The 16450-nt window shown below is 35.5% G+C and overlaps 1 protein-coding gene across 3 annotated transcripts in view; it reads left to right on the forward strand.

Moving 5' to 3' along the window:
- PIK3CB (phosphatidylinositol-4,5-bisphosphate 3-kinase catalytic subunit beta) overlaps positions 1–16450 on the forward strand; it is a 203873-nt gene that overhangs the window by 86389 nt on the left and 101034 nt on the right. For all 3 annotated transcript variants that reach the window (XM_072792544.1, XM_072792546.1, XM_072792547.1), the window contains 2 exons: positions 3039–3264; positions 11307–11530. In XM_072792544.1, coding sequence (XP_072648645.1) covers positions 3039–3264; positions 11307–11530 — 450 coding nt within the window. The remainder of the gene's footprint in view (positions 1–3038; positions 3265–11306; positions 11531–16450) is intronic.

Raw genomic sequence — 16450 nt, forward strand, 5'->3', positions numbered from 1 at the left:
AAATATGGACATCTTCATAGATACTCACTTTTTAGAAAAATTGAAATGGAGTCGATATAATTACATTACTTTCAGGTGTAGAAACTCTAGTGATTCAACAGTTACATACATTATCAAATGCTCACCATGATAGGTGTAATTATCATCTGTCACCATACAAAGTTATTGCAAGATTATTATTATTATTTTTAAATTTTGGTTATTTATTCATGAGAGACACAGAGAGAAGGCAGACATAGGGGGATGGAGAAGCAGGTGCCTCACACAGGGAGCCTGATGTGGGACTTGATCCCAGAACTCCAGGATCACACCCTGAGCCAAAGGCAGACACTCAACTGCTGAGCCACCTGGAGTCCCTATTGCAAGATTATTGACTGTATTCTTCCTGCTGTACTTTTCATTTCCATGACTTATTTATTTTATGACTGATATTTTGACCTCCTAATCCCCTTCACCTATTTTCCCCTTCTCCCCACTTTGTCCCCTCTGGCAACCACCAGTTTGTTTTTTGTGTTTATTAATCTGCTTCTGTTTTTGTTTTTATATATTTTTATTGTTTATTTATTTAGTTTTTGTTTTATATTTATTTTTATTTATTTTTTAAATTTGAAGAGTTTATTGGAACAAAAAAATCAATTCAAATCTGGCAGTATCAAACCGGAAAAAGTTCATGTTTGTGTTTTAGATTCTGTATATAAGTGAATTCATAAGGTATTTGTCTTTCTCTGACTTACTTAGTGTAAGACTAGTTTTTTTTTTTTTGATATACTTAATAAATGGCATTGTTTTTCATTTCTCTGTTAGTGTATAGAAACAATAGATTTTTATATATTAGTTTTGTATTCTGTAACTTTAGGGAATTCTTTATTCTAAAAGTTTTTTGTGGACTCTTTAGGGTTTTTTTAATATATAGTATCATGTCTTCTGCAAGTAGTGACAATTTTACTTCTTTTTTTTTTTTTGACAATTTTACTTTAGTGATTTGGATGCTTTTTCTTTTTGTTTGATTGCTACTACTGGGTTTTCCAGTTTTGTGTGTTGAATGAAGGTGATGGGAGTGGACAGTTTTGTCTTGTTAGTGATCTTAGAGGTAAAGCTTTCAGCTTTTCACTGTTAACTAAGATGTTAGCCGTGAGTTTGTCATATATGGCTTTATTATGTTGAAGTGTATTTTCTCTATTCCTATGTTTTTGAGTTTTTATAATGAATGAATGTTGAATTTTTCTTTTTTTTCTTTTTTTTTATTTTTTTGAATGTTGAATTTTTCAAATCCTTTTCTACATCTACTGAGATGATTGATGGTTTTTATCTTTAATTTTATAAATGAGGCATATCATGTTGGTTAAATTGTGGATAATGAACCATCTTTGCATTCCTGAAATAATTCCCATCTGATTGTGGTGAATGATCCTTTTATTGTCTTTTTGAATTTGCATTGCTAATATTTTGTTGAAGATTTTTGCACCTATGTTTGTCGGCGATTTTGGTATGTAATTTTTTTTTTTTTTTTGTAGTGTCTTTGTCTGGTTTTGGTATCAGAGTAATGCTGGCCTTGTAGAATAAATTTGGAAGCATTGCTAGCCCCTTCTATTTTTTGGATGAGTATGAAAAGGATTGAGGGGTGCCTAGGTGGCTCAGTCAGTTAGGTTTCTGACTCTTAATTTTCGGCTCAGGTCATGATCTCAGGGTCGTGAGATAGAGCCCCAGGTCGGGTCCCTCATTCAACATGGAGTCTGCTTGAGAGTCTTTCTCTCCCTCTCCCTCTCCCTGTGCTGTACATATACATGCTTTTCTCTCTCAAATAAATATAGAAATAAAATCTTTGAAAAAAAGAAAAGGATTCTTTTTTCCCCCCCTAGAGATAGGGGTGGAGGGAGAGTGAGAGGGAGATAGAGAATCTTAAGCAGGCTCCATGCTCAGCGAGGAACCTGTGGTAGGGCTCAGTCTCATGACACTGAGATCATGACCTGAGCCGAAATAATTTGGATACTTAGCTGACTGAACCACCCAGGTACTGTGATTATCTTTCTTTCCTTTTTTTTTTTTTTTTAAATTTTATTTATCTATGATAGTCACACAGAGAGAGAGAGAGAGAGAGAGGCAGAGACACAGGCAGAGGGAGAAGCAGGCTCCATGCACCGGGAACCTGACATGGGATTCGATCCCGGGTCTCCAGGATCGCACCCTGGGCCAAAGGCAGGTGCCAAACCGCTGATCCACCCAGGCATCCCTCTTTTTTTTTTTGAATATTTGATGGAATTCACCAATGAAGCCATCTGTTTCTAGACCTTTTATTGTTAGTTTTTAAAATTACTGTTTCAGTTTCATTACTGGTAACTTCTGTTCAGAATATCTGCTTTCTTTTCTTTTCTTCTTTTCTTTTCTTTTCTTTCTTTTCTTTTCTTTTCTTTTCTTTTCTTTTCTTTTCTTTTCTTTTCTTTTCTTTCTTTTTCCTTCCTTCCTTCCTTCCTTCCTTCCTTCCTTCCTTCCTTCCTTCCTTCCTTCCTTCCTTCATCTGCTTCTTTCTGATTCAGTCTTGGAAGATTCTATGTTTCCAGGAATTTATCCATTTCTTTTGGTTTTCCAGTTTGTTGGCATATAACTTTTTATGGTAGTCTCTTTAAGTCCTTTGTATTTCTGTGATATCGATTGTAACTTCTCTTTCATTTCTGATTTTGAGCCCTCTCTTTCTTGATCAGTCTGGCAGATAGTCACTTAATAACTTTGTTTACATAAGTGCAGTTTTTTGTGCATTATACTATCATTTACAAAAATGGGTTAATATTCTCTTGTAAGTTGGTGTTTTAAAAAACTTTTAATATATCTTAACTTTCCATTTTATTGAGTATTTTTATTTTATTTTCACAGATGTGTAATACTTTATAATTGATTTAGCCAATCCTTTATTGCTAGACATTTGGCTTGTCCTTTCTTTTTGAGTTTTATAAAGAGTTCCACAGTGAGTATCCTTCTAGGTGTATCTTTGTATGCTTGAACAAATTTTTCTGTTCCAGAAGGTCTCTTATTTTTTCCTGCAGATTTTATGGAAACAAGTTCACAATTATCCAATGTTTAACCTCCTTATGGAAATTGACTCCTATATGTTTGCATGTGTGAATCAAACTGCTGTATATGAGGAGCTTGAAGATGAAACAAGAAGACTCTGTGATGTCAGACCTTTTCTTCCAGTTCTCAAATTAGTGACAAGAAGTTGTGATCCAGGGGAAAAATTAGACTCAAAAATTGGAGTCCTTATAGGAAAAGGTAATTTAAAAACTTCTCTGTATGAATTCTTAACATATTTGTTGTTATATGTATAAACATATAGTAGGTATGATCAAAGACATTGCTTTTCAGAGTGTGATCCAAGGACCAATGCTTATTTGTAAATTGATCACCAGTCTGAGATAAGTATAAAAATTGAGAGTAAATGTATATAAATGCCCATAGCAATGTGATATTACCATGGTGTCCCATGGGTTATGTTTTTTATACTTTTTCTAGTGACTTATTTTTATTTGCCAAAGTATTGTCTTTTGGCATATTGGAAAGAAAAGAGTTGTCCCTTTGTCTCAGTTTGAGAAACCCTTTTCTTAGAGATAATCCTCCATTTCTTTTGAATTACCTCTACTGTATACACACAATTTATATATGACTATACCAAGACTCGAAGCTGATTGAAAAATTTCTATAAATAACCCAAATTATTGACAAATTGTACTCCTTAACTAAAATTATCTTTAAGTAGAGATACTTCTGTAGTGAGTCAAGATATATGTCCATGTTATTCTTTGCAAATTAGTTCCAGAGAGAATTGTAACCAAGAAAATATGGTAGAGCCTCTCTTGCTATAATAATCGTGGATGTAACAGGGGCCAGTGGTAGATCAGTATCCTCCTTTATTTTATTTTTTTAAAGATTTTATTTATTGGGCAGCCCAGGTGGGTCAGCGGTTTAGCGCTGCCTTCAGCCCAGGGCCTGATCCTGGAGATCCAGGATCGAGTCTCGTGTTGGGCTCCCTGCACGGAGCCTGCTTCTCCTTCTGCCTGTGTCTCTGCCTCTCTTTCTCTCTCATGAATAAATAAATAAAATCTTAAAAAAAAGATTTAAAGATTAAAAAAAAGATTTTATATATTTATTCATGAGAGGGCAGAGACATAGAGGTAGAGGGAGAAGCCGGCTTCTCCAGGGGAGCCCCATGTTGGACTCGATCGCGGGACTCCAGGATCACCCCCTGAGCTGAAGGCAGATACAAAGCCATTGAGCCACCCAGGCATCCTGATCAATATCCTGCTTTAGACAAGATACTAGAATTAAGTACTACAAGAGGTTAACTGCAGAGGAGACTTGAAGTTTACTTATTTTGAAGTAGCAGTTTTGTGTTGTTGTTTTTATTTTATTTTAGAGACTTGAAGTTTAAATACAAAACCAAACAATCCACTGGAAATTTTTGGGTTTGGATTGGCCCCTTGCATTAATTAAATTCACTCTTATAGGATAATATGTTACCACTCAATTTAATATTATAAGTATTCGCAAGATGACATAGTAGCATCCTCTCCAAGAGCCATGCCCTGTCAGATTGCGTTCTTGATCTTGACGTATTGTGATTTGGGCTAACTAATGATTACAAATGTGGGGCTATGTTCTTCCCTTTGAATACTTAGAGCAGAACCTCCATTCCCAGAATGGAGCCCAATATCGGACTTGAACTCACTACCCTAAGATCAAGACCTGAGGTGGATCAAGAGTCAGATGCTTAACCAATTGAGCCATCCAGGTGCCTAGACAACCCTAGTGTTTAAGAAAGTTTGATTACTTCAGAGGATAGCTAGTTTGCTTAGGTAATAATTTTTCCCCCTTTAATAGGTTTATAATTATTTACCATACAAGATTTTCTTTCTTTTTTGTTCTTTAAGATTTTGATTTTTTATTTTTAAGTACTCTGCAGAACTTGAACTCACAGCCCTGAGATCAAGAGTCACATGTTCCACTGACTGAACCAACCAGGAGCCCCCACAGTTTTCTTATGTATTAATGGCCTCATTAGAAAGCATCCCTTTTTATTGCTAGAGCTTCAAGGATTTCTTGATAAATTTTAAATTCTTCATTACAAAAAGTTTCTTCTTTGTTTGGATTGAAGAATATATGAAAAAGTAAAAAGAATAATCACTTATAATCTTATCCACGACAAGAATATCCACTGAACTATATTAAGATATAGTTCTTTCCTAATGACTTTGTAAGTGTATATATGAAAATATATAGCTTTTATATGTTTCTATGCTGGATGGAAGGAAGTAGACCAGAACCACACTGATTGTTAAAGTAAAATATTTGATAAACCAAAAGGTTAGCATCATAGGGAGAGCTAACTTTTGTCAGGATATGGGTGTCTTTTTGAGATATGCCATGTTTTCAAAACTTAGATCACTGCAACATGTTCTAGTTGTGATCTCCAATAAATATGGTCTTGTTAGCCACTATTACCTCTACATGAGCTTGCCAGATTTAGCAAATAAAAATATACTAGATGCAAATACTACATGGGATATACTTAATGATAAAAATCATTCATCATTTATATAAAATTCAAATAGAATTAGGCATGCTGTTTTTTTATTTGGTGACAGTGCTGGGATCATACGTATATACATATATATAAATTGAATTTTTCATAAGCAGTGTGATGTAATTTCATTCTGTATCATAAAGTTTATTATATAAAAATTTTCAATGCAATGTGCCTGCAATTTGAATGATCAAGGTGCAAGGAGTGTTTTATATTCAATTGAACAGTTTATAAATTCTTTAACTATTTATAAATTTTACTTTAGATTTTCAGTGAATTTAGAAAACCTGTTGTTGATCATATACACAGATTCAAGTGTTAACATTCACTTAGGAAGTTGAGTAAGTCTGTTTTATTATTTTTAATTTTTTTATTTTTTATTTTTTAAATTTTTTTTTAGTAAGTCTGTTTTAATATTTTAGAATGAATTTTCACTTTAAGTACCTAACAAGTCAATTTTTGCAGTTGCTAATTTGTATGTGGTGACTACAACCGGGGTTTGGTGAGGTCATGTGTCCTGGTAAGACAATAAACAATTATTTCAATTTAACTTTAGGAACAAGTTTGCTGCCTCCTCCGCCCCAAAGAAAACAATAGAACCTTTACAGATATAACTGCCCTGGTGGGTCTAAAAATACCTTTTCCTGAATGATAATTTGTCTGATCATTTTATTTTTTATGTTCTAAATAATTATTTACAGAGCTGCTATTTGAGCTCTGATTATATTCTATAGTGAAGGTCATCCCTTCAGATACCCATTAGTAAATCTTGATCAGAGGATTTTGTCAGCATCTTGAAAAATAATTTTTGAAAACTCCCTTATATTTTCCCTGACTTATCTAAAGTTGTGGTATATTTTAAAGTGAAGGAAATACAGAGTCTGCAGGATTTTAACAGTATCTTTAATGTGAAGAAATTACTCACTTTATACTCTTTTTATGAAAAGATTTTATTTGGGGCACCCGGATGCTCAGTCAGTTAAGTATCTACCTCTTATTCTCAGCTCAGGTCTTAATCTCTGGGTTGTTAGTTCAAGACCCAAGTTGAGCTCCATGTTGGGCTGGGAGACTACATTTAAAAAAATCATATTTATCTGTAAACTATATAATATTTTTATCTTAAAATTTAAGATTTACTTTCAGATTTTCTTACCAGAACACCTGTAAGAAATTAACTAGGTTTAAAATTAAGTTACTTAACCTAATTTCTTTTCTTTTTTTTTTTTAAGATTTTATTTATTTATTCATGAGAGACAGAACGAGAGAGAGAGAGAGAGAGAGAGGCAGAGAGGCAGAGACACAGGCAGAGGGAGAAGCAGGCTCCATGCAGGCAGCCTGACGTGGTCAGACCAGGTCAATCCCGGGTCTACAGGACCACACCCTGGGCTGAAGGCAGCGCTAAACCCCTGAGCCACCCGGGCTGGCCCTAATTTCTTTTTTTTAAAGTGATCTCTACATCCACCGTGGCACTTGAACTTAGAATCCAGAGATCAAGAGTTGCATGCTCTTCTGACTGAGCCAGCCAGGCACCCCCCTAATTTCTTATTTTTGGCAAAGTTTCTATTTTTAAGAAATTTTGTAGTGGTTTCTAATCTCAAGCTTTTTTTTTTTTTTTTTTTTAAGAAAAGCAGATTCTCGGGACGCTTGGGTGGCTCAGCACTTGAGTGTCTGTCTTCAGCTCAGGGCGTGATCCTGGTCTGGGATCGCGTCCCGCATCCGCCTTCTTATGAGGAGCCTGCTTCTCCCTCTGCCTGTGTCTCTGCTTCTCTCTCTTTGTCTCTCATGAACAAATAAATAAAATCTTAAAAAAAAAAAAAAAGGCAGATTCTCAGAGATTGGGATTCAGTGAGTCTGGGATGAATTTAAGAACTCTGTACTTTTACTCTAACAGTTACGTGAACAGAGTTCCATATTTATAATATATTGAAAAAATTACCTAAACGGTAGCAATTGCAATTCAACAGTATATATTGAGTGTTTTTAATAGGCACCACAGCAGTGAACTTGGGTGAACTTTGTTCTTTGTTTAATGGGAGCTCACAATCCAGTGGGAAATATGGATCAGTAAATAGACAATTACAATATTAATGTGTAAACTGTTATAGGTCAAGGAGTAAAATCAACTGAGAGATTGAGATGGCTTTATAGAAAACACACAACTAAACTGAGCCTTCAGTGCTGATTAAGAGTTGATCAAGTAGGAGTTGGAAGAAGGGTAATCAAGTGAGAACGGCATGTGTGAAGAATGGCCTATTTGAGGAATAAAAGTAATTGACTATAGTTTGTGTAAACGGACAGCTAGGAAAAGCAGGAAGACGAGAGAGGCAACCAGCTTCAGAGCAGATGGAACCATTGAGGCTGTTTTAAAAATTAGAGACTTATTCCTAAAAGCAATTGGGAAGCTATCGAAGGGATGATTTTTTTTTTTTTTAAAGATTTTATTTTTGAGAGAGAGAGTGAAGAAGCATGAGCAGGGGTTGGGGTAGAGGTTGCAGACTCCTTGCTGAGCTGGAAGCCCGATGTGGGACTCAATCCCAAGGACCTTGAGATTATGACCTGAGCTTTAGCTCAGGCAGACGCTTAATCAGTTGAGACACCCAGTCACCCTCGCAGGAATTTATTTATTTATTTTTATTTTTTTAAAGATTTTTTGTTTTAATTTTTTAAATTTTTTCATGAGAGACACAGAGAGAGGGAGAGGGAGAAGCAGGTACCCCTCAGGGAGCCCGATGTGGGACTCGATCCCAGGACCCCGGGGATCATGACCTGAGGGCAGGTCATGGCAAAGGCAGATGCTCAACCACTGAGCCACCCAGGCACCCTTCTTTGCAGGAATTTAAGTAGGGGAGTAACATGATCAGATTGCATTTTATAAAGATTATTCAAATTAAAAAATGGAGAATAGATCAGAGAGATTAAGACTGGGATTAGAGAAATTAGTGAAAACTGATGTTGTAATCCCAAGTGAGGGATGGTGATGGCCAGGATTAAGTTAATGGCTATAGGAACTGAAAGTGGACAGAGTTGAGAGACATTAGAAAGTGGATTAGACATGACTTTTAATAGATAAGGGAAGAGAAAGAGTTTGATTTTTGTTAAATGTATTAGGTACTCATTTTCTTTTTTTACCTGTAATGCCTATATCCATGGGTAGAAATAGTTTCAACAGTGCTGAGAAAGAAGCTTCAAAATGCCGTAGGTAGTCTGCATAAATTACGGTCCCTTCATAGCTCATTTAGAGTATGTATTTCCATTCCAGATCTAGAACTATCCAGGAAATCATAATGTACTTTTAAGATTTTACCTTTGCTGTGTTAAACAACTCAAACATTTTTATTTTTCTATATTTAATGCCACAGTTTATTATAATATTTATTTATTTATTAAAGATTTTAATTTATTTGAGGGGTAGTGGCAGAGTGAGAGGGAGAAAGTGTCTTAAGGCAGAGTCAGTGCTAAGTGTGGAGGTGAACGTGGAGCTTGATCTCCGTACCCTGAGATCATGATCTGAGCTGAAACCAAGAGCCAGATGCTTGATAGACTGTGACACCCAGGCACTCCTTTAATATTTATTTTTGAAATAATAATTGGTTTAATATATAAAAGGAAATAGACAATGGAGGTATAAGTCTGCTGTCTAGATAACTCTCATTGACATGTATATGTTCAAATAGTATGGAGTCAAATGATACGGTATTAAATGGCCTTAAAATTAACAGGCTGGGCAGCCCGGGTTGCTCAGCGGTTTAGTGCCGCCTTCCAGCCCAGGGCCTGATCCTGGAGATTCGGGATCCAGTCCCATATCGGGCCTACTTCTCCCTCTGCGTGTGTCTCTACCCCCTCCCCCCACCTCTGTCTCTCATGAATAAATAAATAAAATCTTTAAAAAAAACAAAAACAAAAACAGGCTGCTGCACTGTATTTCTATTCTCAACACTTTGAAAAACTTTTATGTTGTCATCTCAGCTACTGTTCCAAAACAAAAATTTATACGTATTCTATAGTTTCTTTTGAATTTGCATAAAAGGAATCTTGCAAGACTCATTTTGTTTCTTCTTTTTACTTTTTTTTTTTTTTTAAGATTTTTTTATTTATTCATGAGAGACATAGAGAGAGGGGCAGAGAGACAGGCAGAGGGAGAAGCAGTCCCCATGCAGGGAACCCAGTGTGCGACTCGACCCTGGGTCTCCAGGGGTCACGCCCTGAGCTGAAGGGAAATGCTCAACCGCTGAGCCACCCCGGCGTCCCCTTCTTTTTACTTTTAATATATCTGGGGCTTTTAACATAACACCACCAACCCTGTCTATTCATTTTATCACTTGTACTACTGTAAAATAATATATGGATGTATTTCAATCTTTAAACTAGATCTTAATGATTAACTTTATTTTCAGTTTTCAAATTATTATAAACAAAACTACAGTGAGCATTCTTGAACTGTTATCAGTACATTGTAACAAATAATGTACAAGTACTTCCATAGGTTTGTGGAAATAAAGACCACCCAAATGAGAACAGAGTATTTACTCAGAGCTTGCTATATAGTAAAGGAACTTCATGTTTGTCAGTGTCTCTGAGGCAGGCAGGGGAGTGAGAGAGCCTTATACCAAGAAAGAAGGAAGGCCTTATATATGGTTAATGGAAGGTTGTTGGCAAGGAGAAGTTGGAGATGGGCTCACTAGAAGCTGGGCATCTTATGTAATTGATTTGGGTGTCCATATTTGGCTTTGGCTTTTCTGGTTGTTACTAGAGTCTCTCAGGTTGAAATTCCTCTTGGTAGGATTTTGAGATCAAAGAATCTATGTGTGTGTTTATAATTTGTAATATTAAATATATATGCCTTCTAGCACAATGTATTGCCAAACTTTAAACTGTTTGTCAATTTTACAGTTAAAAGTAGTAGTAGGCATAAAAATTTCTGCATGTTCATTTATTGCTGTAGATTTCAAGAATTATTTATTAGGATAATGATAAGTTTATGAAACGGTTGCTATATTTAGTTGTCTTGATGGTAGAAGTGATTCATAGTTAAATACAATAAAGAATTTTATGTTTATGAGATTTTTGACTAATTGATAGACTATAACTATTGTTGAAAATTCACAGTGAACCAAAAGTTTAATCTATAAAATGTAAACTTAGTTTTAGGTAATAGCTTATATTTTAAGTTCATTAATTTAAACATTTTCAGATTCTTAAGCTTTCTTAGATATATTAAATGTGATTTACTTGGTTTGTAAAGAAAAACTAGATTTTTTTTGAAGATTTTTATTCATGAGAGAGAGAGAGTTTATGTGTGTGACATAGAAAAGCAGGCTCCTGTGGGGAGCCTGATATGGAACTCAATCCCAGGACCCTGGGATCACGCCCTGAGCTGAAGGCAGATGCTCAACCACTGAGCCATCCAGGCGTCCAAAAAAACTGGGTATTTTATATATGGTTTTAAAGTGTGTATTATTTCAGCAATAATCTTTATAAAACTGGTACCCAATTACATTTCTTCAAAGCTACATTTCTATGAAGGTTTCAAATTTGTCTTTTTTAGAAATCTTAATTATATGTTCATCTTCTGTACATGAAATTTGTTATTTTATCTGGATATTCTTTTGATCTTTCATATTTTCCTGCCCAGTTTTATTTGCTTGATAAAAAATATCCAGTATATATGGTTGGATCTATTTTATATTCTCTTGTATTAGCTACTCAAAATGACACTTTAAAAAAATTTGTTTAGGTCTACATGAATTTGATGCACTGAAGGATCCTGAAGTGAATGATTTCCGAATAAAAATGCGCAAATTCAGTGAGGAAAAGATTCAGTCACTTGTGGGATTGTCTTGGATGGATTGGCTGAAGCAGACATATCCACCAGAACATGAACCATCGATCCTTGAAAACTTAGAAGATAAACTTTATGGAGGAAAGCTCATTGTGGCTGTTCATTTTGAAAATTGTCAGGTATTACAAGAAATAGTTTGTAATACATTTGTGATTTTTACCCGAATGCAGCACCAATTGTACAGGAGGCTGTTCCTCAGCTGGTAAATGCTATTACAAAGAACATTTTTAGATTTTAGATGGGTATAAATTTAGGATTATGTATAATAATCAAAAGTGACACATCTTTTGCACATATATGATTTTGAGATGCAATGATGTATTAGTCTAGATCGAGGTTGGAAAACCAGTTTTTGAATGGCTTTTCTATTTTATTTATTTATTTATTTATTTATTTATTTATTTATTTATTTATTAATTATTTATTTATTTAGAAATCAGTTTCATTTAACTTCATTTTTAAAATTTTATTTAAAATCAACTAACATATAATGTGTTATTTATTTATTTTTTTAAGTTTTTATTTATTTTATTCATGAGAGACACAGAGAAACTGAGAGGCAGACACAGGCACAGTAGGGAGAAGCAGGGTCCATGCAGGGAGCCCAATGTGGGACTTGATTCCAGGACTCCAGGATCATGCCCTGAGCTGAAGGCGGACACTCAACCACTGAGCCACCCAGGCGTCATTCTGGTTTTTATATTTTAAAGGGATGTGAAAAAACTGAGGGTTTTAAGAGATGTTTAAAAGAGAGAAAGTGAGAGAGAGAGAAAGAAAAAGAAAGAATATGTGACAGAGACTCATAGGTTGTCAACAAAGCCTCGTTCTTTATAGAAAAAGATTGCCAACCTAGATAATGTTCTTTAGTGTAGATGTTTTATTTTCTCATTTGATTTTTTTCTTGTCTATAAAATTAAAGATTTGGTCAAATGATCTCTTTTTTTCCCATATTCTTATTTGCATTCTTTGAATATGTAATTAAGTGGTAATATGGAAATGAACATTATAATGGAGTGTATACACAGTTAATCCATATCTGAACGGTCACGGTTATACAAACCAGATTGTGATACTGCCTTTCTGTCTACTGTGGTCATTTTATGATCTAGGATGGGTCCTTAGAATTCGGGTTGGAGTTCAAGGATATTTTGTGTTGTTTTGATAACAGTGACTTTGATAACAATGACATAAATCTTTTCAGTAGCAATTCTCTATTGAGTACTTTACCATGCCTAGAACTATGAAAGATATTTTTTATATATTTCCCACTTTTAAAAAACAACTTTATAAAATATTATTATTACCATTTTATAGTGACAAAAATGAAAGGGAGAGGTTTATTTGGGGAGTGGGTAGGTTTTTTGTTTTTTTTGTTTTTTTTTAAATGTCAGGACTTAGACCTGATCCAGGGTAGAGACAGATTTTATCTAGGTGTTTCTGTTTTATTCAGTTCTGCTTCCTTTCCAACAATATGTTTCTAAATATTTGTAGGAACCAATGCAAAAGAAGGAAAGGAGGAGCTGGCTTTCTGGCATTTTGCAGAGAAGATTTATCTAGGTTAAAAAAATTTTTTTTTCTTTTGCTGCTCTCACCTGAGATATGTTTCAGCTAAACTCCAGTTTAAACCAAGATTTGGATATTTTAAAGTCTCAAGATCAAGTTACAATACTATTTAGGGAATTCTGCAGTGTTGGAAGAACTAGAATAGGGAGTTTTACCATTGAGAGGGGACTAGAATTCAACTTGGCTGAAGGCATTTTGCCCATTTAGGTCAGTCTGCATTTCATTACATATGGGGCAGATCTCTACTAGATACACATTTTAATGTAATCATCATTGTAACAAAGTATATGTGAAAATAAATGTTTTGAAATTAGAAAAAAATGGAGATATTGTGAAATCTTACTGAATTCCAAGCATTCATAGAATTTTTCCAATTTCTTTTATTTATTTATTTTTAGTTTTTTTTTTTTTAATTTTTATTTTAATCACCTAGTGATCATCATGACAAGTGAGTGTACTACTCAATCCCATCACCTATTTCACCCATATTCCTACCCACCTCTCCTCTGGTAACCATCAGTTTGTTCTCTGTAGTGAAGACTTCCTCTCTTGGTTTCTCTCTCTCTCTCCACAGGTTTCTTTAGGTTTAAAATGAGTCTCTTTTAGCAGTATATAGGAGAGTCTTGTTTTTTAATCCACTCTTTCACCCTGAGTGTTTTGAGTAGAGTGTTTAGTTCATTTACATTCATTGTAATTGTTGGTATATATGTATTTATGGCCATATTATTACCTGCTTTGTGGTTGTTAATAAAGATTTTCTCTGATTCTTTCTTTCTTTCATGGTTTGCTGATTTTGCTTAGTAATACATTTGGATTTCTTTCTCTTTATTCTTTGCATATTTATTAATGGTTTTTTATTTGTGTTACTGTTAGGTTTGTATGTAACCTCTTTGCATTTACCAGTTTATATTAAGTTGATGGTCGTATAGAGTTGAACACATCCTTTACTCTCCTTCCCACATTTTAGGTTGTCATGTTTTATATCCTTTTATGAGTTCCTTGATTGATACTTTATAAAAATATTCATTACTGTTTTTGCGTTTCCTTCCTTCATACTTTCACTTTTGATCTTTTCTTTTTATTGAGTTTTCTGTTTAATATTTCTTGCCTTGCTAGTTTAGTGGTCATGAACTCCTTCAGTTTTTCTTTGAGAAACTCATTACCTTTCTTTGTATTCTGAGTGATAGCCTTGTTAGAGTATTTTTGAGTGAAAGTTTTTTTTGCAATCAGCACTTTTAGTGTATCATTCCACTCCTTTTGGCTTGTAAAATTTCTACTGAAAAATCCACTCATAGCCTTAGGGGGTTTCTTTTGTATGTAACTGTCTTCTTTTGTCTTACTGTTCTTAATTTTTTTTATCTCTATATTTTGCCATTTTAATTCCGACATATCTCTGTGTGGATCTGCTTTTGTTGACCATTTTGGGGGTTCTCTGTGTCTCCTCAATCTAGATATGTTCCCTTCCCCAAATTAGGGAAGTTTTCAGATATTATTTCTTCAAATAAATTCTCTGCCCTTATTCTCTGTCTTCCTCTGGAACTCCTATAATGGGAATGTTATTATTTTTGATGGAATTACTGTGTTCCCTAAGTCTGTTCTTATTTTGTATAATATTGTTGTCTATCTTGTTCATCTTGGTTACTTTCCAGTACTCTGTCTTCTAGGTCATTAATTCATTCCTCTGTTTTTTCCAGCCTACTGTTCATTCCATCAAACATATTTTTCATTTTTTTTTTGAGCCCTTTATCTCTGCTCCATTTTTCTTATTCTCTATATTAATGGTCTCACTGATATCCTCCACTCTTTTTAAAGTCTAGTTAGTATCTTTATGATCATTACCTTAAATTCTCCATTAAGCATGTTACTTAAATCTGTTTTGCTTGTATGTCTGGCCATGGCCTTGTCCTATTCTTTCATTTGGGACAAATTCCTTTGTCTTCATATTTTGTCTGAGCCTCTGTGCCTGTTTCTCTGTGTGTTGAGAGTCAGCTACATCTTCTGTTCTTGAGAATAATGGCCTTATATGGAAAATGTCCTGTAGTGCTCTGCAGTATAGTATTCCCTGTTCCCCAGGGCCTGGTGCTTCCAGTAGCATTTCTCTTGTGTGCTGCGTGTGCTCTACTATCATGTCCTGGCCACTTTATCCTTCAGATCAATAGTCTACAGAGACTCTCTTTGCTTGTTGTGAGTAGTGTTTGGTACCTGGCCCAAATGTGGTGCCTTTTAACTACATGTGCTCTGGTCTGCTTATGAAATAAGATCTGTTGCTATTGCCACCAGAACCAAGGCCTCACAAAACTCTTGGGTCAGGAGACATGATGCTGTCAGGGGTTTTGGCTGGTCCTCTGGATGAGGAGGCCTGCTATGGTGGGACTGAGGTGAGCACGACTGGGAAGGGTGGATCATTAGAGTATGGGGAGCAGGGCTTGGCTTAAGCAAGTCATATGTGAGTGCCAGTGCTGTGCTTTGTTCCCTCAGGTGGCTCTGTGTTTATGTGGAAATTTGGGGAAATGACTCTGTGCCTGGCAGTTCCTTTTTTCACCTGTGGGGTCTCTCTATGGAGGTTGCCTCTCTGGAACTCCTACCCTGAGTTTAGCAAATAGCTCCCTTGCTATACACCATAGGCACTCCAAAGATCTCGGTTTCCATGCTGTATTTCTGTGGTCTGTTTGTTCCACTTTGTCTCCAGGAGTAGCCCCCAATGCCTCTGGATTCTCACCAAGTCAAGCCCACTGACCTTTAGAATTCCAGACGTTAAGCCCCACTGGATTCCTTTTCCCCATGGGCTCTTCTGTGTGATAATTTGTCTTTTGCTTTTCAGTGGTACAGCAGCTCCCTCTGTACTGCACAGGTCATGATCTCTTTCTCTTCTTCTTCTTGTTTTGTTTTTTTTTTTTAATATTTTATTTATTCATGAGAGACATGCAGAGAGAGAGAGGCAGAGACACAGGCAGAGGGAGAAGCAAGCTCCATGTGGCGTGGGGGGGAGCCCGATGTGGGACCCAATCCTGGATCCTGGGATCACGTCCTTTGCTGAAGGCAGATGCTCAGCCGCTGAGCCACCCAGGTGTCCTAATCTTTTTCTCTTCTAAGCCTTGTCTCTCCACTTCCTACCTTCTTCTGTGTGGCTTCTTCTCTACTGTTAGTTGTGGAGGCCTACCAGTCTTCAGATTCATTTCTGGGGTATTTAGGAGGATTTGATAATTATCTGTTTTATTCATGGGACCAGGATATCCTCTTCTCTTCCTATTCTGCTGCCATCTTCCCCTCCAACAGTTATAGACTTTAATGCTGAAAGTAGTTTGAATATCATCTAGTTAGACTCTATATTATATAGTAAATCTTTTCACCATCCCTTATATAGTGTAGTGTCTTTGACCAAATGCATTCAGTACTAAGGGGAGCACATGACCTTATTAAGTAGCATGTTTTCACTTTGAACAAGCACATATTTAAATTTTGATAGGAGATACTTA

This window comes from Canis lupus, chromosome 22, assembly GCF_048164855.1.
Source record: "Canis lupus baileyi chromosome 22, mCanLup2.hap1, whole genome shotgun sequence".
In the NCBI taxonomy this organism is placed as follows: Eukaryota; Metazoa; Chordata; class Mammalia; order Carnivora; family Canidae; genus Canis; species Canis lupus.